Raw genomic sequence first — 23052 nt, forward strand, 5'->3', positions numbered from 1 at the left:
AAAATGTTAAAACTATATTCTTCTATACTGAGTTCACAGATGAAAACCACAGAATCATTTTCCTTTACACTGTAGTAAGGTTTAAAATCTTTGAGAACCTGAAAACTACTTTGTATAGTTACAGACTACCTTTACAAAGCTTACTGATCCTATGTCTCAAAAAACACATACTGAGAACATTTGCCATGTGCTAAGAACACAGAAGTAAAAACTCACCCGAACTCAAACAGCTTGCCTTCTATTTGTAGATAAGGGATATAGACATACAAGTAACAAATCACTACAAGTAACTGTTATATCCGATTATTACCATAGGAGTTCAGAGGCAGGTAGAATCAGTAAGAACTCAAGCGGTCAAAGGTCTCAAGAGGAAGTAGACACTGAAGGGAGAGTGAGGTGTGAATAAGCAGAGAGAGAGAAGGGGCAAGGCAAACCCAGGAAGAGAGCAGCATGAGCAAAGGCATGGCAGGAGAAATTTGAAGAGGATCTATAAGTAGATAGTTTGGCTGGAACCAAAGGTTTTTTCATGAGAGCAGCTAAAAGATAAAATTGGAAAGGCACAGAAGGGGCTGACCACAGCAGGTTTTAAATGCTAAGCTAAGGAGTTTGGGATTCAACCTCTAAAGCAGAAAGAGCAATGAAGATTTCTGAGCAGGAAACGTGATGGGCAAAAAATGATAACTTAGAAAAATTAGTCTGACGGCATCTAAGATGGAGTGGGAAAAAGTAACAAGTCAAAAGGATTGCTGCAATAGTCTAGGTTTACCCTTAGGAGGATGTGGTATCAGCAACGGGAACACAAAGAAATGAATTTAAGAAAAGTTATGACTTAATGACCGGCTGTGGGGGAAGGGGAATAAAGCCAAGAATGACTCAAATTTCACACCTGGGAGAGTGACGGTACTAACAGCGAAAGCAAATTTAGATGGGGAACTTTTTTCATTTTTCTGGGATTTTTATTTTATATAAACATTGTAACAATAAGGGGGAAAAAACATTCTCCAATGTCACTATCCAAAAATACTACCTTTTAAGTTTATCATAAACATTTTCCATGTCACCATACTCTTCACAGTTATGGTCTTTGTTACATAACAGTCCATCAAGTTGATCTAGTAAATTTTATGTAAACATTCCTTCTAGATTGTTCCCACTTTTTAACTATTATGAATAAAGCTAAAGTGAGCCCTACTGTAATAGCTAATATTTATACAGTGCTTACCATGTGCAAGTACTGTTATAAATACTTTATAGAATAACTCACTCAATCCATACAATAACCTATAAATTAGGTACTATTATAGTCCCTATTTCACAGATCAGAAAACCGAGGCAAGGAGAGGTAAGTAATTAGACTAGGGTCACACAGCAACCAGCAAAGGTAGAATTTAAATCCAGGATATTTGGCTCCATAGTACATAGTTGGGTTTTTTTTAGAACTCTTTTTCCTCAGGACAAATTTGCACAAGTGGGAATAATGTCAAAAGGCACAAACTTTTCTGTGACAATAAGTATTGTCAATCAGCTTAGTTAAAGGGTTTGGGTGAAACGGGAGGAATTCAGTATAAATGAAGGCAGTATATTCAAGAGGAGATGTCAGAAAAGGAATTGGCAATATGGGCCAAGTACTTAGAGGCTTAGGAGCTAGGGGTGGAAAAAGATCTGGGGGACACGTTCATAAAGGTGACACGGAGCTCAAAAAGTAGATAAGACTCCTGAGGGAGAAAGCACAGAGTGAGAAAATTCCAGGGTCAATGGCAGAGCCTTGGGCATGCCCACTTCTAGGAAGACAGAGTTAGAGAAGGAGGCGGGGCCTCACCCTGGGGTCAGAGAAAATAGGCCAGAAAGGGATCACCAGAGTTGGGGGACAGAACATAAGGGGATCATGGAAAGAAGAAGAAAGCTTTGGTGGAGACAGGATGGAAGAGGATCAAATGACTCAGAGAAGAAAAGTGAATAACAACTCAAAAAAAGGCCACTGGTTTTGGCAACTAGAAATCACTGATGCTAGTACGTAAGTATGAAAAAAATACTGAGGTAAGTTGTGTGGTTTGATGCATGGCCAGTAGCAAAATGACAGGTGATGGGGCCAAGATTAATTAGATGAAGAAAGAATTGAAAGGGAAGAGAGTATTCAACACAGTAGGAGGAGAGGAATCGAGGAATCATATTGCACCAAAGAGAGTATGTTTGTCGATCTGTTTTGTGTTCTTAATGATCCACGATAATGGAAGGGAACAACAGCATGCGTAATCCCAAAATAACTTCTATTTGATTTTAGAATACATTAGATTCTTTTCTCTTTGGTAGCAGATTTAACTTTCTATTTATATTTTGCTTAGGTGACTACTTAACTCTTAAGTACATTCAATACTCTGTATCAGATGCTCAGACTCCTTTTTTATTACTACTACAACTATCTACAAATATTTATTCCCTAAGTGCCCAGCTGGGAAGAGGAAAGGCATAATTTGGGAACAACTTGGAGATATTGGTTGGCAAGGAGGAACTGATCCACCACTGAAATATCAGCACGAGTAACAACTAAAACAAACAGCGTTCATATGGATAACCAACAGTGATTACATTAAGATCATTTTTGTGTGTCAGGAAGATTCGCTCTGAGCCGAGATCTGTGCCAATCTTCCTCTACTCTGTATGTGGGATGCCTCCACAGCATGGCTGACGAGTGGAGGAGGTCCACACCCCGGATCCCAACCAGTGAATCCAAGCCACTGAAGCAGAGCACGAAGAACTTTAACCACTCAACCATGGGGCTCCCCCACATTACAATGACTTTTTATTGTGACTACTTTATAGCAGGAGGACAAAGCATCTAGTCTTGGTTCCTCTCTTTTGTGCAAGGGGGAGCCAAAACTCCAAAGACTGAACATATAGTACCTCGTTAAACAGCTTGCCTGGGGTGGTTAAACTAGCGATTTTCAAACTTTTTTGATGGAGACACACAGTAAGAATGTGACATCTTGAACTAGGACCATATACACACATATGTATGAAGCAAAAGTTTCATGTATCCACATTCACCCTTATCACAGGGTACCCACTCTGACATTTCTATTTTATTTCATTTTTTTTTAATGATGATCACAACACACTAAAATTATTTTATGTTCCAATAGCCACAACTCACAGAGGACCCAGGAGAGGGAAGTTGTAGGCTTCATCTTTAGAGCCATCAGAGATAGGACAGCATCATTTAAAAAGTTCAATAATAAAAAGCAATATTAGTGCCCCCCTGCCCCCCTCCCCCCCATGAATGGTATAGAAGCTAAAAGCAAAATGGAACCACAATAGGCTAAGGCGGATGAAGAAGGTTTTTCCTGCTGGAAGAGAGAGGATCTGAGGTAGACCATGAACGATAGGTAAGAGTCACGCCACAATGGAGGGGGCACATCTGACTTCAGGAATGTGTGAAGAAAAGGCACGGCATGTCAAGGGAACAACGAATGCCAACGAGAACTGTGTGTTTTTAAAGGATTTAAAAGGCCACTGAATCAAATGACCTGAAAAGAGAAACCATTTTCCCTGAGCATTTCCTCAACCCGAGACCCATGAATGACTCAGGACGGGACACGAAAGTGAGTGTAAAATATGAAAGAGAGAAATTTGATTGAAATGTATAGATACTAGATACAAAACAAACTAGGATCAAGCCTGAAAACATTAAGCTGCTAGCCAAACCCCAAGGAGATGCAAGCACTGAGATTCTCCTTCAGTTAAGCCCATTTTATTAACACAGTAATATGTAACTACTAAGAATAGCAGCGGTCATCACATAAATCGAGTACCTACTAAATGCCAGGACCTTGCAAGAACTGGTGCCTACATTCTTTCTACGATCACAACAGCCACATACCCCCATTTTACCCAGGAGGAAGTTGAGGTTTAGAGGAGGTCTACCTAGCACCAAAGGCCAAGTTATTTTTGTTTCACACGCTGCCTTTCCATGAAAAGAAAGTCCTGTCCTACTAAAAAAAAAAAAACAACCAAAAGAAAAAACCCCCAGAAAATACCAACCTGTTCTGAAGTAGACAGGGGGAGGGGCAAGGACCCTAATTCCTTCAGTAATTCATTTGTCTCCTTGGCAAGCTGATTTGTGGAGTGTTGTAACTGCTGCCTAAGAGAGAAAAGACATGTTTCAGGAGATTCTCACTTCTTGAGTGAGGGCTGTTAGTTAGCATCGGTTTGTTCCCAGAGTGTCTCACTTAGTATCTCTCAGACATCTCACAATGTGGGGAATGAAAGGGCACTGGAGGAAATGGGTTCCCAGATGCCCAGGTTCAGAAGAAAACTCCAGAAATACTACTAGTCAAACCCACTTCAAGCCTTCTTCGTGTTACTGAGTTGAAAGAACCTGCTTCAATGAAACCTGCTGATCAGATTTTAACCCTTTGGGGAGAAATGAAAAGCATATCAGCAGTTCTGATAGAAAAGAAAAGAGCAACTGCCCCCACACCTAAATCTAATCGTTCTTACGCATTGAATTCTCACAAAACTCGCACACTGAATTGCCCAGGGGTTCTGCGTGGTTCCTGTCTGTCGCAGTCCACTGACCAGCGATGGAAGCCAGGCCCCGGTGGCTGGATGAAAGGGGTGCTAAAAGCACAGCTTCCACGCCAGGGAACAACCTCCAAAGATCTACTCCCACGTTCTTGCTTAAAGCTGCTGCTTTCTCAGCTTTATTCTTGGCTCCCTACTTGTCCTTTATGCCTGACTTTCTGGCTCTTCCTTCCAAAACAAAGAACTTTTATACTGTGTAAAAATACATAAGGAATAGAGCGGGAAGGAAATTAAAGAGGGAAGAATATGTAATATATCAAATGGGATTGGAAAGTAGTGGAAACACTTTCAGTCATGGTTTCCTCTCCTAACTGGCCATTTCTACAAAGGTTTTAAGGGAGGACAGAGAAACCACACTACTAATTATTAATGTTTTTCACTGCAAAGGGGCCTCCAAGATAAAAAACAAGGGAGTCAAAAACAAGAGGGTGTCAATCAGGAGCCTGAACATCCTGGTCAGTACCAACATGTCCAGAGGAATTTCACATCTCCCTGGAAAAAGCTCAAAGTAGTAAGTCGATCTCTCACTTCACAACATCTAGGACAGGAAACAAAGAATACTGTTCAGTATATTTTAAAGACGAAGAACAGAACTTCTAAAAGCAGAAATGGAGTCAAGGAGGTATGTGATAAAAAGAATCACGAGTCCCCGTGACCAGTCCACTGTTCTCTCCTGCAGACTCCCCTTGGGTCATTCTGAATGAATTTTTCTCATATTATACAGAGTTGGAAATCCAACTAGAATAGATTAGCTCAGATCATCAGGAGTGCTGTGCCAACAAGGAGGCTCATTTATGTAGAATATAGTTTAAGAGTGGCAGGGGTCCCCTCTCTACTTCCCTAAGTTGTTCTGCTAAACTGCCCAAAGGAAGAAAAACCAGAGTTCAAGGACTTTAAGAGGCAGGGGAGATCACAACCCATTAATGTATTCTGTTGCTTCTCTCCTAGATCCAGCTATTACCTCATGTCCCACTGTCTCTCGTTCCGACTTCACTGGCCTGAAACCTAAGCCGCCACGCAGCAAGGACGTTAGGTGTGTCCTCAAAGGGCCCTCAGAGAAACCCAGCCTTGCCAGGAAGCTACTCACAGGTTTTCCTGCAGCTTGCTTGAGTCCTGCTTAGTTCCTAGTTGGCTCATCAAATTCTTTATCTGAGCAGCTGGGGAGAAGGGGGAAAAAAGGATTCATTTAAAAGGAAAATACATTCAACATGAGCACTCTCCTCAGATCACTGATTTCTCTCCACATCTGGAATAAGTACATGCACCTAACAGAAAAGCTTGCTATAATCAAAACCTTGGCATTTACATTCTACTAAAACTAATGATGAAGTTCGCCTTTCTCCTGTGGAGTAACTATGTCACTAAACAGAAGGTGGTGGTTTTGTTCATCACCCCCAAAGAACTTCCAAATTTTTCCAGACTTCCCATGGCAGTGAATAAAAACTCCATCACCTTTGGAAGGGTGTTGATACCAAATATCAATTCGCAACAATAAAAGTTTATAAATCCACTAATACACGATCATTTGTCAATAGCAAACACTTTTGGAAAGACAATGTATATTTATCATTAATAACAAGTTACAACTGACGGAGCACCTCTACGTGCCAGGCACTATATTAGGAGCTTTGTATACACTATCTTATCACTTTTCACGGCAACCATCTGAAGCAGAAATAGCTTCATTTTGCGGGTGAGGAAATACGTTTAGGGAAGTATCTTATATAAGGGTACACAATTAATAAGCAGCAGGGCAAAAATTCAGTCTCAGGTACATCCGACTCCAATGCCTGTGTTCTTTCAATGATGCTATCTATAGTCAAATATACGGTTTTGTTCAGCTAATTCTACCTTTTCCTAGATATTTTGCTAAGACTAGAATGGTCGTGTTTGACTCCTGGATGCTCAAGCCCCTAGCCCTGGACTAGGAAAGCAGAGATCCAGAGGAACTGATTATCTATCAGTAAGGAGGCACACTCTAACACCAGCCTGCCTGGGGATCTGAGCACCCCTGTCCCTCACTGATTCTGCAACAGGGATACAGCCCTAGATTTCTTCAGTGTCCCACCTTCTCTTTGCTTTTTCTGGTTGGCCAGGAGGGTGAGGAAGAATCGTTCATTCGTTCATTCACTCACCATTCACTTGTAGAGGATGGAATTTTGTTGCTTTTTAAGAGCATTCACTGTCTTCTATTACAAGTAACTGGAGTACAGAACACAATAATAGAGTATTCTTTGCCCAGCGGAAACACAGTTATCTTCAAGTTTCACTAGAACTTCAAGAGATGATATATATGGCCCCTCCAGCCAAAAGACAGTCTCCTTTGTAAGGGCCTTTCCTATCCTCTCAGGATAACGCCGAAGTTTCCCTTGTGAAAGATCAAACTACTATTTAACTGGCTTAGTGGAGGAAGATGAGGAAACCAAGGTATATCATTCGTATACATTGTAGGGACAACATATGTATACAGTTCTTCCATCTCCAATGAGAAAGAACTCTTCAGAATTTTGAATTCTAAAATTTAATTGTTCCTTATGATAGAGTCCTCTTCAGAATGACAAAATTTTGGGGTCACAGTAATAATCTTGCCCCCAATTTGGTCACCAAGAATGGTAAAAAGGCAAGCTAAAAGTTATTAAGTACCATTTACCTTACGAAAACGCTGATGTGCTAATAGCCTCTAAGTCTGAACAGAAACAACGATTAGGCAAAATCTTCTTACTGATTGCCGGGCTACACGGCCCCTCAGTTGAGACTGAGCAACATAGTCCTCGGCAGTACGCATAAGTTACTTCTCCCTAGCCAAAAATCACTGTATCAAGGTTGTTACAAAGCAAAACCTTCCGAAGTCAAGAATATATAGATTATAAGAAAATTATGATTTTCTTATTTTGAGACATTGTTTTTCTAGCAAAAATGTAACTCCCATTTTATAATGGAAATATAGGATTCAATTGATTAAAAATTTGCCTTTTGAGGGGCTGGCCCCGTGGCCGAGTGGTTAAGTTCGCGCGCTCCGCTGCAGGCGGCCCATTGTTTCGTTAGTTCGAATCCTGGGCGCGGACATGGCACTGCTCATCAGACCAAGCTGAGGCAGCGTCCCACATGCCACAACTAGAAGAACCCACAACGAAGAATACACAACTATGTACCGGGGGGCTTTGGGGAGAAAAAGGAAAAAAATAAAATCTTTAAAAAAAAAAAAAATTTGCCTTTTGACAAAGCTCCCTAAAATATATCTATTCTATTAGGTGAGAGTTACTTTTAGCTTCCTGGTTCCACAGGAAAATGTAAGCACTATTAATTACTGTATTGTGCTAAGACAGAATTATATAAGATATAAATAAACATTTTTCATCACTAATGTGGGATTTCCTTCTTATCTAAGTCAAGTGGGAATCAGGATACACTAAGCTATCAACTAGCTAGCCATACAAATAATTTATGAAAGAGGGCAGACATTAGTATTTACTGAGCATTTACCATGTGCCAGACACTGGGCTATGGACTTGACGTGGTTTAATAAAAAATACAGTTGGTCTTTGTCCCCAGTTCCTGGCACAAGCTCCTAAAACTCTTGGAATTTCCTGAGTGATAGGAGCATCTTTCATTATTCATAAAGAGCCCCCTTTCAGCACATGGAGTTTATCCTCACGAGGTGACTTAAGGCGGGGCTCCTAGATAGCCTTAGATTGCGTGGGGCTGGTCACCAGAAAGACCAAGTGATTAGAAGGTTGGAACTCTCAGCCCCACCCACCAACCTCCTGGAAGGGGAATGGGGGCAGAGGGGATGCAGACTAAGGTCTACAGGAACTCTTCAGCTAGACTCGATGAGCTTCCAGGTTGGTGAGCACATGGAGAGATGCAGGCAGAAAGTCGAGCCCAGAGGTGGCACGGAAGCTCCAAGCTCCTTCCTCTACACCTTGCCCTAGGCATCTCTTCCATCTGGCTGTTCCTGAATTATATCCTTTTATAATAAACTGGTAACCTAGCAAGTAATGTTTTCCTGAGTTCCGTGAGCCACTCTAGCAATCAATCGAACCTGAGAAAGGGGTTATAGGAATCTCCAATTCGGACTTGGAATTGGCATGGGGGGCAGTCTTGTGAGACTGAACCCTTAACCTGTGGGATCTGGTGCCAACTCCAGGTAGACAGCGTCAAAATTGAGTTAAATTGTAGGACACCCAACTGGTGTCTGGAGAATCTGAGAATTGCTTGGTGTGTGGAAAACCCACACATCTGGTGTCAGAAGTAAAGTATTGAGAGTAGAGGAAACATGGAAGGAATGTTTTCCCTTTACACTTGATAAGCATTATCTTATTTGATCCAACAACCCTTTAAATAAGCATTAATATCTTAATATTACAGATGGGCACGCCGAGGCTCACGACAGTTACAGAACTCATTTGTTCAGAGTACCTACTCTACACTGTTCTATGCTCTGGAAAACATTTGCTCTCAAGAAGCTGACATTTTAAGGAAAAGAGATAGACAATAGGATATATCAGGTGGTGATAAGTACTATAAAGAAAAATAAACTCAAGTAAGGGCTGGAATGAAGGGGTGGGCAGAGGGTACTAGTTTATATAGGGTGGTACTAGTTTATATAAGGTGACACTGAGCAGAAATCTTAAAGGAAGTCAAGGGTCCAGCCATGCAAATATCTGGAGAAGAAGCTTTGTAGCAGAGAGAGTACAGTATTAAGTGCAGTCACGTGCCACACAATGATGTTTCAGTCACGGACAGACCGCATATAAGATGGTGGTCCCATAAGATTAGCACCATATGGCCTAGGTGTGTAGTAGGCTATACCATGTAGGTTTGTGTAAGTGCATTCTGTGATGTCCACACAATGATGAAATCACCTAACAACGCATATCTCAGAACCTATGCCCATGGTTAAGTGACACTTGACTGTACGAAGTCCCCAAGGAAACAGCACTTTGTGCGTTGGAGGAACAGAGAGGAGGCCAGTGTGACTAGAGTAGAGCGAACAATAGATAAGAGAGGAAGCCAAAGAGCCAGAGGGGAGCCAGAGCGTACAGGACCTTGTAAACTAGTGCAAGGGCTTTGGATTTTAGCCACGGATGGGTTTTGAGCAGAGTCATAACAACCAGAATTCAAACCCAGGGCTAATTCCAGTGGCTATATTCTTCGTGCCACATTATGTTCTCTCAAAAGGCTGACACTTAAAGGAAAAAGACTATAATGACACAGGGCAGGCCTCCAATTCCCAGTGTTCCACTCAGCCCCACCCTGCGTATCTGATCCCCAACTTAACAGCTCTCTGCTCCAGATAGGCTGACGTCCTTGCTCCAACCTGCTCCCTTCCCCAACTCCCTCCCACCTTTGGGAATATTCCTGTGTCCTCACCAGAGTCCAGCAGAGTGTCAGGCATCCAGTGGGGACATAAGTAATTGCTGATTAATTGAGTTAGCCGCCCTTTTATATCATGACACTTTCTTTAAGGCAGAAGATACTAATGAAGATGAGCTAGCAATAATGAGACCTGAAATCTAAGCCAAACTTGACCACTAACTAGATGTATGGCACCAGGCAAGTCATTTTATGCTGCTGGGTCTTTTTTCACCAACTGTATATGATATTCAGGTTTAACTAACATATTGAATACTTACTATTTGTCATACTACCTACTATTTGTGTGTGGGGAGGTTTTTTTTCCTCATTAAATCTTTACAACTATGTGAGGACTAAATGATCTCTCAGTACTCCCACTACTGCTCAATGTTAAAATTCACTAATAATGAGGAAGCTCTAGTCCCAGAATGATGCTGTGTAACCAAGGAGTGCTTTTGCAAGCCAGAGCTTGGCTTAGAGAGGCTCCACCTGTGAACAAATGGGACTGGAATGACTATATGCCTCTGGAGGGCAGGGACCACATTCTACTCATTTCTGTATTTGCATAGCCATATATGCACACACCCCTGCAGAAAACAGTTGATTGAATATATGATGACACACGAAGGTAGATTTTACAAAAAATTCAAGGAAACAGATCTCATCTTATTGACTGTCTTTAAAAAGCAGAGCACTCTCCTTAGAAACTCTAGAGACATGTCAAAGTATCAAGTTATTAATCCTCTATCAAAACTTATTAAATATCCCAGAGAGCAATGGGGATTTTAGAGAATATGGAAAAATCAATTAAAAACCAGCTGTTCTTTGTGTATTCTCAGCTGAGAACTTTTTTTCATCCAGACTTTTTTGACTTCTTTTGTTTGTTGAGATTACCTGAACTGGCAGGGGTTGGGGGGTGAGGGAAGCACAGGGCAGGGGACTTCACTGGATCATTTGCTAGCTAAGCACCAGAATTAATCCAAGCCTCCATCAACTCTTTCTGAACATTAAGATATCTTCCTAAAAGTTTCTAGTAAGACTCAGGCATCAGATACCCAAAACTCAAATCATGAGAACAGAAGTGTCTTAGTTTACTGGAACCCAAATAAGCAGAATTTTTCATATTCTGCCCTCCATAATCACCAACATTAGGGATTTATTCAGAAACAGTGACTTGGGGCTGGCCCGGTGGCACAGAGATTAAGTTCACCTGCTCTGCTTTGGCAGCCCGGGCTTCGCAGGTTCGCATCCTGGGCACGGACATTCACACTGCTCAACAAGCCATGCTGTGGCAGTGTCCCACATATAAAATAGAGGAAGGCTGGCACAGATGTTAGCTCAGTGACAATCTTCCTCAAGCAAAAAGAGGAGGATTGGCAACAGACATTAGCTCAGGGCCAATCCTCCTCACCACTCCGCCCCAAAAAAAAGCCAGAAAAGAAAAGAAACAGTGACTTGATGACCCACCTAATTTACATCTAAGGACTGTATCCCTTAATAAACCTAAAGCCCAAAAAGAAATAGAATGTTTACATATACACTTATTTTCACTTGAGTGGACTTAAAATGTCAAAAAGTAAACTGTTACTTTTTGGAAAGATTTTTATCAAAATAGGTTGAATCTAGAAGGGTTTTCTGGTCAACTTGGTTAATGAGAAAATTCTTTTCCAGTCATTCTAGTAAATAAAAGTTTTAGATTGATTAGTTACAACATTTTGGATGAAAATAATTTGGTATCTTCCATAAAATGCTACATAATCCTGGAAACCAGATGACTAGGCCAAACATAAAGACAAATCCTTGAGTTTCATGTAAGCAATTTTGTTATTTTTAAAACTAGGCCTCGGGGGCCGGCCCCATGGCACAGCAGTTAAGTGCGCACATTTGGCTTCGATGGCCCGGGGTTCACTGGTTTGGATCCCGGGTGCAGACATGGCACTGCTTGGCAAGCCATGCTGTGGCAGGCATCCCACACATAAAGTAGAGGAAGATCGGCACGGATGTTAGCTCAGGGCCAGTCTTCCTCAGCAAAAAGAGGAGGATTGGCAGCGGATGTTAGCTCAGGGCTCATCTTCTGCAAAAACAAACCCCCAAAAAACTAAGCCTCAATTTCTCCTATCCCCACCCTCTCATTTTTAAAAGCACATCCTGGTTAAAACTTTTAAAAGACTACAAAGCAAATAAATGTATTGTATAGTACAGCTACTGTCCACACTAGGAACTACTCTAAATTGCACTCTTTCTGTGCTTTTAGCTGACACCAGCTTTAGGCAGAATCTGAATCTCCAAATGAACCTTTATCCAAACCAAAGTCTAGTCCTATCGAAGGCAACTACCACCACAGGTGGGAAAAACGTTTCTCTTCATTTGACAAACTCGAATGCCCTAATTCAGTACTTTTAAAAAACCAAATATAAAGTCACCAAAAAAACATTATTTACACCAAATTAGAAAATGACAGCCAATGTGGCAATATGACAATGAAATCATTTCATTTGTCTTACTCTGAAAATTAGGTTGACACTCTGTTTTTATACAGCTACAATGAAAATGCCCTTTTAAAAAGTAGCTACTGTATAACAACAGTAGAGCTCTAAGCTGAAGATGAGTACTAAATATCAAAGGTACAACGTTCCATTCACCATACCAGGGACAGAACACGAAAGGTTAAGAGCACACTCTGAATTAAGACTGCCTATGTGTTACTCCTGGTTCCACCACTTCCTAGCTTCTCTGGGCCTCAATTTCCTCACCTGAAAAAATAAGAATAACAAGAAAACTCTCATATGGTTGTTGTGAGGATAAAATGAGATAATACGAAGCTAAATTTAGAATAGTGTCTGTCACTCAATTAAGGATAGCTATCATTATCAAACTTAAGACCAAGAAAAATGTACTTAGCAATGATAAAATCAATTAAGTACATATTGAATGCCAACTACATATTCATCGCTGTGCCAGGCACGGTAGCTACAGAGAAATGTACAATGCATGGTTGTACACTTCTCTATCCCCACAAAACCAACAGTGATCTCTCTAGTTAGAACGACAAGGTCAAGAGGCATAAATCAATTAAAGAATACAGAATATAAGTGCTAAACTGTGAAAGGAAATTGCTTGCAAATTCAAAGAAAAAACCCCAAAATGATACCTAACATTTCTTAAACACTTACTGTGTTGCAGGCACTGTTCTAAGCACTTTACATAAATTACCTCATTTAATCCTCACAATCCTATAAAGTAGATATTATTATTAACTCCATTTTATAGATGAGGAAATTGAGAAAGAGAGAGGTTAAAGCGATGTGTTTACACAGCTAGAAAGAAGCAGATCTAGGATTCAAACCCAGGCAGTCTGACTCCTGAGTCTGCTCACCTAACTACTAAACTATAGTCGGGTAGAGGACTCAACCAGAACTATCACCATTTACTGAACGCCTACTACGTGCCAGGCACTAAATGAGGCATTCTCAAACATCCCATTTTAACAACGCCATTCATTTTATAGATGGGGTAACAGACAAAAAGAGGAAACAACCTGCCCAAGGGTAACAGTACACAGAGGAGCAGAGACTAAGTCACAGATCTGCTGACCCCAAAACCCATGCTCTTCTGACTTCACTCTCTTTTTTGTTGAGGAAGATTAGCCCTGAGCTAACATCTGCTGCCAATCCTTCTCTTTTTGCTGAGGAAGACAGGCCCTGAGCCAACATCCATGCCCATCTTCCTCTACTTTATACGTGGGACACCTACCACAGCATGGCTTGCCAAGCAGTGCCATGTCTGCACCCCAGATCCGAACCAGCGAACCCTGGGCCGCCAAAGCAGAACGTGCAAACTTAACCACTGCGCCACCTGGCCGGCCCCTTCACTCTCTTTCAAAAGCAAAGAAAGGCTTAGTTATGAGGGGCAGGTTTTAAACACAACTCAAAGGATTTGTATAATTCAGATGGCTAGGGAGGGAAGATACTAAAGAAAGAAGGAACAGAATGAGCAAAAACCAGTGTTTAGGGATGTTAAGAAAAACAGCCTGCCTGTAGCAAAGGGTGAAGAAAAGTTGAAAATATGGCTAATTTGGGTTAAGATGATAGAGAGTAAAGCAAGGTGGAATGTTAAGATCGGATGCAGTAGACACCAGAGAGCCACCATACAATGAAAACAGGATTTTAGACATACTGCTGATAACATTATCAGAATGAACCAGAATGGGAAGAGAGACACTGAGAGTATGCTGCTGGAGTAGAGATATTGAGATCATGAAGACTTAAGAGGGTGGCAATGAAACAAAAACCAAGTGGCAAATAGGAAAATAACTTTGAAAGAACACCACACAGGATTTCATGATAAGCCGTTTTAAAAGTCCAACTGCTTTTTATTTTTTTAGTAAACAAAATCATATCAATAAAGTAGCAACGTTAAAGAACAGAAATGCTGTTCCTTAATCTCTTTAGAGATAACTTGGAGGCTATTAGCTGTTTTCCTATATCTGCCTCAGCAATACTTGCCCAGAACCTTCATTTGACCATAGGCAGAGTCAAGCATTTTTCCTCTGTACCCCACACATACTGATAACAACCCTCGGTACAGGCAGTCATCCCTAGCTGTACCTGTAACAACCCACGCAGTGGCCTGGGTATTTCAGGCTAATAGGCTCAGGAATTCCAAACCTACGTCTGTGGCTGAACAGTTGAGAAAAGAGAATAACTATTGTCTCAAACTTTCAACGGGTACAGGTCCTTGCAGGGCTATATGAATGTGAGTATATGTCTGTGAGCTCACATTCAGAGGATATACTTAGGTATGCCGGCCATGTCTTAGAGAGGTTTGGGGGAAGGCACTAGCTTGATAACTGGGTAGAAGCAATGTCACCCTATCAATGTCACATTCCCAATTCCTTGCCAAACAATCCCAAGGGAAGAATTCCAACTCATACTACCTAGGGTCATAAGATGTGATAGGTACCACATAGTACCAGGAGAATGAGGCAGGAAGAGTTCCAAGATGGTAGAAAATGGTAGTTGGTAGAGTCAAATCTACCAAAAACAATTTATTAAGCATCAAGACCCTATGTGATATGATCCCTGGCTACCTCCCTGACCTCTTTTCCGACTATGCTTCCCTTCTCTAACTGCAGTCCAGCCACACTAGCCTCCTTGCTATTCTCTAAACACACCAAGGCCTTTACTCTTGCTATTCCCTCTGCCTAGAACACCTTCTCCCAGCTACTCACATGGCCCTCTCTCACACTTCATTCCGGTGTGTCTACTCAAATGTCACCTCCTCTGAGAGGCCTTCCTTGACCAACTTATCTAAAATAGCACACTCACCCTCTTTCTTTCCGCACTCTTTGTCCCCTTACCCTGCTTGATTTTTCTTTTTTTTTGAGGAAGATTAGCCCTGAGCTAACTACTGCTAATCCTCCTCTTTTTGCTGAGGAAGACTGGCCCTGAGCTAACATCCGTGCCCATCTTCCTCTACTCTATATGTGGGATGCCTACCACAGCATGGCTTTTTGCCAAGCGGTGCCATGTCCGCACCCGGGATCTGAACTGGCGAACCCCAGGCCGCCGAGAAGCGGAATGTGTGAACTTAACCGCAGGGCCACGAGGCCGGCCCCTAGCTTGATTTTTCTTCACAGCACTTATTATTATTTGACGTTATTCATATACGTGTATGTATGCATATGTGTGTATATGTATATACACACACACACACTATCAGGGCGGGGATTTTGTCTGTCTTGTTCATCCCTCCATCCCCAGCACACAGCAGGTGCTTAAAGAATATCTGTTGAACAGTGAATGCCTGAATCTATCATATACTTGGCACTGAGAGAAGCACTAGAAATATAAAGATGAATAAGTCATGCCCCATGCTTCAAAGGAGCTACCAATCTAGCAGGGGAGGTAGACACATCACAAGAAGAGAAAGTTCCACAGCCTCAGGTATTCTCCAGAGTTTCCTACGGAGAGTAAAAAAAAGCAAGTCACTTGTAACTTGAAGTGTTAACTGTTACAAAACTCTAATATTAATTAAAAATTATAAAAAAGGCTAACTGCTGGTCATAAGAGGCAGACCTGGTTTCAAATTCAGGTATTGCCCTTTGGTAGCTGGGTAATTATTTAAGCTTTCTCAGTCTGTTTCCTAACCCATAAAATGGAAATAATATAGGTAAGTATTTCACAGGGTTGCTATAAAATTAAATAAGATAATGCAAGCAAAGTACTTTTCATACTGCCTGGCACACAGTATGTACCCAAACTTTAGCTGTTAATGTTATTAATGGTTGACTCCAATGGTCCCTTGAGCCCAATGCCCAATCAACAACTAAATCTTATCAATTCTATCACCAAAGAAACCTCTCCTATGCCACCTTCCTTTTAATTTTCACAGTCCCTAGCTGGTGTCTCTGATTCCAGTCTCTCCCTTCCAATTCAATTTACACACTCCTAAAGAATTCAATCCAAACTCCCTTAGTTTAGCACTTAAAGCCCTTCATGTCTGGGCCCCCACTTACCTTCCCAAACCTATTTTCCACTACTTTCTGGAGTCAACCACTCTAGACAAATTAAATCACTCTACCTTTCTATACTCACCCCCATGCCTTCCCATTACCATACCCTGTTCATTTTATTCCCTTTTGGAACGCTCTTCCATTCTTTACCATCTGAAGTTCAAATTCTTTCCACCATCTTTCCAGACGTAACTCAAATGCCATAATGCCTTCCCTGATCCCTCTCAACTGAAAATAGTCTCTCTTTCCCCTGAATACCCACATAATGTCATTTACACCTTGTCTAGATAGCATGATCCCTTTCAACTTTATATTTAAGTTCAAATATGAATATATGAGAGAAACCATGACAGTTCCTATACATACTACATAGCCTGATACTCAAACATATGTTGAATGACTGCACAAATAGACATTAAAATTAGACACAGCCTCAACAAGAAACTTTCAGCCTTTAACCAGAATTTTCCCATCTAACCGGTACTACAGTTCCTTCATAACAGGAAACTGGAACACACAGTACTATACTTTCTAGCCAGTGGTGATATTAATTTTTTAAAAATTTCTGGATTTAACAGGCTACATATTCTTCTTTCCACTTGCAAATCACCCAGTCTCAACCCCTTCCCATCAGAAACTTCCCACCTCTCAAATTCTACATTACATATTTAAATTTAAAAGCAAAGTGACAGACTGTTCTTTAAAATCTAAAAAGTAACTGTCATTCAGGACCAACCAGTTCTATTAACAGAACACAACCACGCTCAGAAAAGCACAATAATAAACAACGATGACAATCATCATTCTCTCCAAGTAAAGTTGCTGCTGCTGACTCCTGTTTATAAGCCTCTGTGCTGACTTCCAGGCACGAGAAACAACCTATATTTGACTCATTCAGCCGCAGTCTCACTCAAACCCCAATGGTGGGGATGGAGTTTTAAGACAAGCAATGACATTCTAAAATCTACCTGTGACTCGACCGGGTCTTACTTGCTGTGTGACTGTGGCCAAGACCCTGAGCCTCTCTACGTATCACATCAGACTTGCTCAAAAGAGTAGCTAAACAGGGAAGGAAAACAAAAGCCTCATCAGCTTGAAATCCAAAAACATATGAAAATCTTTTGCTACAAGAGACACAATAATGTAAATTGAAATGTGTTGGGTGAATTCTCTTTATTAAAACAGAAGTCATCTCACCCCTCACATACCATTCATTGTATCTGATTTACAATTTCATTACAGGAAGAACTGTGTATTAATTCACCATAACACAGGCACTCTCCACTTCTTTTAATTGAAAGCTGCTGGTCTCCAAGAAGCCAGAAGCTCAGCAGAATGTAAAGCTAAAGTCTAAACCAGTAAACAACTCCCAATCCAAACTGGCCAAAGAAGATAGAGAGGTGGGTGGGGGGAAGGCGGATGACAGGAAAAACTCGGCTGACCACTGCGCCAACTCAACTCACTCACTGCTCTCGAGGTGACACACACACCCCTTCCCACCCTGGGGCTGTCAGGTCTGCCGTTTTGGCCCCAACATCACGAGGGCAGAACTCCTGGGGAAAAACTCGAGCTTCAGCTAGGGCTCTGGACCCTTGGGGAGCCCGGGCCTGACAGACACGGGGATGACAGCCCGCCGCCCCCAGAGTGGAGAGCCCGACACGGCGTCAAGGGTGGCCTTGGCCGTAGCCCGGGCCGGGCTCCGCGTCCCGACAGCCACACCCAGGCCTGCCCCCCGGACGGCGCCTGCCCCCCGGACCGCGCCCGCCCCCCAGCCCGGTCCCCGGCTCACTGGCTTGGCTGATCCGCTGGATGTTGCCACTGCACGTCTGGATGATGCTGTTGAAGTCCCGGAGGTGGGGCCCCGAGGGCCCCGGGTTCCGATACATGTCTAAGGGACCGTAGGACATGACGAGGAGCTGAGACCGACTCGCCCCGCACCGCGCTCCTACCGGAAGCAGCTGCCAGACGGTACCCGCAGACTGACAGGGGAACCAGGAAGAAAAAGGGCTGGGAAGAGGCTGAGGCTGCGTGCGCACTAGCCCCGCCCCCACGCAGCGCGCGCCCCGCCCCGCCCCGCCCCGCCCCGCCCCTCCGCTGCGCAGGCTCCGCGGGCAGTGGCGCAGGGGACCGTAGCTTAGAGACTGGGCGTCCCGGAGCTTGGGCTTGAGGGGCGGGGCGATGATGTCAGAGGGTTGGGGCTCGGATTAGATGAGTTGCCGTGGCTGTGTTCTTTCTCGCCAGGGCGCGGTGACAGGAGGCAGGAATTTTCGATTAGCATAAAATTGGACCAGATGATCTCAGCCCTAACATCCTATTCTGTTCTATTCTGAGAATTCAGGCCCAAATATGGGAGAATTTGACAACCTTGAAACTCAAATCCGTAACCAGACTCCTGAAATTTCTCACTCTACTTCCATCCTCTAGGGCTTTGATAGTATTTGCGGAGACTTTTCTGGCTTACAAACCACTTTCATTTTTCCCTGCACTCGTCTTCTAATCTAAACAATAAAATATTAATAGGGGCTGGCCTGGTGGTGTATTGGTTAAGGTTGCGCGCTCAGCTTTGCCTCTGGATCCCTGACGTGGACATACGAACCGCTCATCAAGCTATGCTGTGGCAGCGTCCCGGATACAAAGTGGACGAAGATTGGCAACAGATGTTAGCTCAGGGCCAGTCTTCCTCACCAATAATAATAATAATAATAATAATAATAATAATAATAATAAATTATTGAGCAAGTGCTATGTGTGAATCCTCACTGCAGTTCACTTGTTCATAAGCTCCTTCACAGCAAGGGAGGATGTTCCAACTATACCTTTACCTTCAGAATAAATAATGCACAATGGATTTTTTAAATGTTGAAGTAACTCGACAAAGTACCCGTTATTATTTTCCCTTTTAAAACTGAGAAAATTAAGACCGCAGAGGTTAATTTGCTTTTCTGAGATTTGACTACAAAACCCAAACACTAAGCTAAATCCATGATCATCTCGTTACTTCCCTAAAACGTATTCTCATATTCCCAACTTTATTCTCCATCTAAATCCCTCCCAAATAGCCTCATCTATATCCCAAACCAAGATTTCTTGGAAAACTAGACTCAAATTTTAAAAATCATTCCCTTAAGTAATTTTGACTGTATAACCTTCTTGTTCCTATAGAAGACTGCAATTTGTGAGCTATAGTAAATGGAAAGACGTGGGCAGGATCTTGGTTTGGGAGAAAATCAAGACGGGGAGAAGTGAAGGGGAACTGGTGGTGTTTGTTTCTCGGGTTTTCCACCACACCCTGCCCAGCCTGCTTTGCAATCTCTGGGGAATGGCAAAGAGAGGAAGCCACTTGGTTGTGTGGGAGGGGACCCCAAACGGGTGAACGAGCCTGCATTCAGCGTTAGAGTTTTTGTAAGTCAGTCTATCTCTGTTTTTCGTTGAAGCATTTATAAGAATATTTCTTTACAGAAAGGGACAGGTGACATTTGGGGGCTCTCACTCTGATTATGAAAACCCTACCATTTCTTAGAATCCATAGTTTTATGTCAAATCTTTAGCAAATCATGTAAATTGTAGTACTTTTTTACCTATAAAATAGTCTTGAGAATGTTTTCATTTACATTTGACTGTTTAAAGTGAAGTTCAGTAAAAGTATTTTTCTCCTAGGAACTGAAGAATAGTGGTTGTTGTTGTTGTTTTCTTTTTCCATCAGAAATAAAAAATGGTTTTCTATCTGTGCATCTCTCATAGCAATAATTTGTGCCTTGCAAATACTAGCTGTCAAATGAACATTTATTGAACTGATACATGAATAATAAAAAATAACTACCTTTTCTTAAATGCCTATACAGGCAACGTGAACATATTTTACAAATGTTAATAGTAATCCCCAAGATAAAGTGCATATGATAAAGACCACCTGTGGTCTGACAAAGTTAGGTTGGTTAACACTGCAAGGGAGAGGAATCATGGACATCTCACCAAGCACAGGAAGAAATATAGTTATTCTAGGATCTGAGGAAGTGATGGAGTGTAGGTAAACTTTAAAAGAAGCAGTGTTTTGATAACTCCAAAGCACACCAGGCTATGTGTAAAGGGATTATCATCAGGCCTGAGCTAAGAGGACTCAGGGTCCTGTTTCCTTGGAAACTACAATGTGAAGATAAATGTGAAATATTGTATCTGGAAACCCCTTATCTGAAGCTCTGCACCTGGGATGGAAATTGAGGCTGCTTCTCCGTGTCAAAGTAGCTCAGATCCTCCAGGCAAGAGCAGAATATTCCATTCTTACTGATATTTCAAATAGCTAATTTTCTGAAAATCTGTAATTTTAGAGAATAAGATTTCTCAGCATTATGTCCTTTTGTTAATTGACAAATACAGTTTTCAAACTCATCAAGGTGAGATTAGCTCATGGTAACAGATAAGGAAACTGGTGTTCTTTAGAGGTTCTGGTACTTGCCCAATGTCATACACCTATTCAGTTGCAGAGCTGTGATTCATATATGTTCTGTGACCTAACAATTCCACTCCTAACTGTATACTCAACAAATATGCATACATGTGTTGCAAAAAACCAAGTATAGGAATGTTCAAAATAGCTTTTTTTTAGGACTAAGCAGCATTTTTCTGTATTCATTTTTATTGAGTTATAATTGACATAAAATAGAATGCATAGATATTCAGTGCTCAAGTCAATGAATTTTGACACTTGTGTATACCCATGTAACCAGCACCCAAACCAAGAATATAGAACATTTTCATCATAACCCAAGAAAGGGGGCCAGCCTGGTGACATCGTGGTTAAGTTTGGCACTCTCTGCCTCAGCAGCCTGGGTTTGCAGGTTCAGATCCCGAGTGCAGACCTACAGCACTTGTCAGCCATGCTGTGGCAGCAACCCACATGCAAAATAGAGGAAGATTGACACAGATGTTAGCTCAGGGCTAATCTTCCTCAAGGAAAAGTGAAAATAAAAGCCAGAAAGTTTTCTCAAGCTGTGCTCCTTTCTAATTAACTCCCCTCATCCCCAGAAATCGCTTTCTAATTTTCATCACTATAGATTAGCTTTGCCTATTCATGGACTTGATAGAGATGGAATTATACTTTATGTATTCTTTAGTGTATGACTTGTTTCAATTAACATAACGTTTTTGAGATTTATCCATGATGTTGCATGTATCAGTGATTTGGTCTTTTTTATTGCTGAGTAGTATTTCATCATATGAATATATTACAATTTGATTATCCATTCTCTTTTATGGGTGGACATTTGGAATCTTTCCAGTTTGGGGCTATTATGAAGAAGGCCAGAGCAGCATTTATTTTCACTAGTTCCAAACTGGAAACAACCCAAATGTTGATCAACAGTAGGGCGGATAAATTGTAGTATTATAGAGCATGAAAATAAATGGCCTACGGCTATGTGAACAATGTGGGTGATCTTGTCCAGACACAATGTGTCGCAAAAGCCACACACGAAGTGAGTACAATCGGTATCATCCCATTTTAATTTGGTTCAAAACCAGCAAAATCAATCTATGTTATTAAAAGTCATAACAGTATGTAGTTAGTTTTGAGAAAGAGAGGGAGTGACTAGGAATGGGCACATGAGGTGGGCTTCTAGGATGCTGGTAGCAGTCTATTTCCTGATCTGGGTGGTAGTCATACAGGTGTGTTTACTTTGTGAAAATTTATCAAACTGTATACATGTGATTTGTGTCCTCTTCTGTAAGTATGCTATACATCAGTAAATAAGTTTCGTATTTTAAAAATAAAATATCATTATCACCAATATGGTAAGCTTCCTGGAGAATGGTAGGAGAGGGTCAATGGAGAAATTCACTTGGGTTGCAAAGAAGACTGCATTAAAATTAGCGCTCCTCATACATTGCTAGGGGGAGTGCAAAATTGTACGGTCACTTTGGAAAACAGTTTGGCAGTTTCTTATAGAATTAAACACAGATTTATCGTACAACTCAGCAATTCATCAATCCCACTCCTAGGTATTTACCCAAGAGAAATAAAAACACATGTTCATACAAAGACCTGTATGCAAATGTGTAATACAACTTTATTCATAGTAAAAAACTGGAAATATCTCAAATGCCCATCAGCTGCCAAATAGATAAACAAATTGTGGTACATCTATACAATGGTAAACAATTCAGTTATAAAAAGGAACAAACTACTGAAATACGGAATAAATTACTGAGACAAGCAACAACAGGGATAAATCTCAAAAGCATATGCTAAAAGAAAGAAGTCAGACACAAAAGGCTACATACTGTATGATCCCATTTATATAACATTCTGGAAAAGACAAAGCTATCAGCATAGAAATCAGTTGAGGGGCCAGCCTGGTGGCGCCGTGGTTATGTGTACACGTTCCGCTTTGGCGGCGCGGGGTTTGCCGGTTTGGATCCCAGGTGCGGACATGGCACCGCTCATCAAGCCACGCTGTGGTAGGCGTCCCACATATAAAGTAGAGGAAGATGGGCACGGATGTTAGCTCAGGGCCAGTCTTCCTCAGCAAAAAGAGGAGGATTGGACAGCTAATCTTCGACAAAGGAGCAGAGGGCCTACAATGGAGAAAAGAAAGTCTCTTCAA

The 23052-nt window shown here is 41.7% G+C and overlaps 1 protein-coding gene across 1 annotated transcript in view; it reads right to left on the reverse strand.

The window, feature by feature from the left end:
- The window catches only part of STX12 (syntaxin 12), a 33774-nt gene extending 15198 nt beyond the window's left edge, over positions 1-18576 (reverse strand). The window contains exons 1-3 of the mRNA XM_001917670.6: positions 18243-18576; positions 5669-5738; positions 4039-4138 (exon numbers count right to left, since the gene is read on the reverse strand). Coding sequence (XP_001917705.2) covers positions 4039-4138; positions 5669-5738; positions 18243-18360 — 288 coding nt within the window. The 5' untranslated portion in view covers positions 18361-18576. The remainder of the gene's footprint in view (positions 1-4038; positions 4139-5668; positions 5739-18242) is intronic.
- Positions 18577-23052: the final 4476 nt, after the last annotated feature.

The sequence above is a fragment of the Equus caballus genome, chromosome 2 (genome assembly GCF_041296265.1).
Source record: "Equus caballus isolate H_3958 breed thoroughbred chromosome 2, TB-T2T, whole genome shotgun sequence".
NCBI lineage: Eukaryota > Metazoa > Chordata > Mammalia > Perissodactyla > Equidae > Equus > Equus caballus.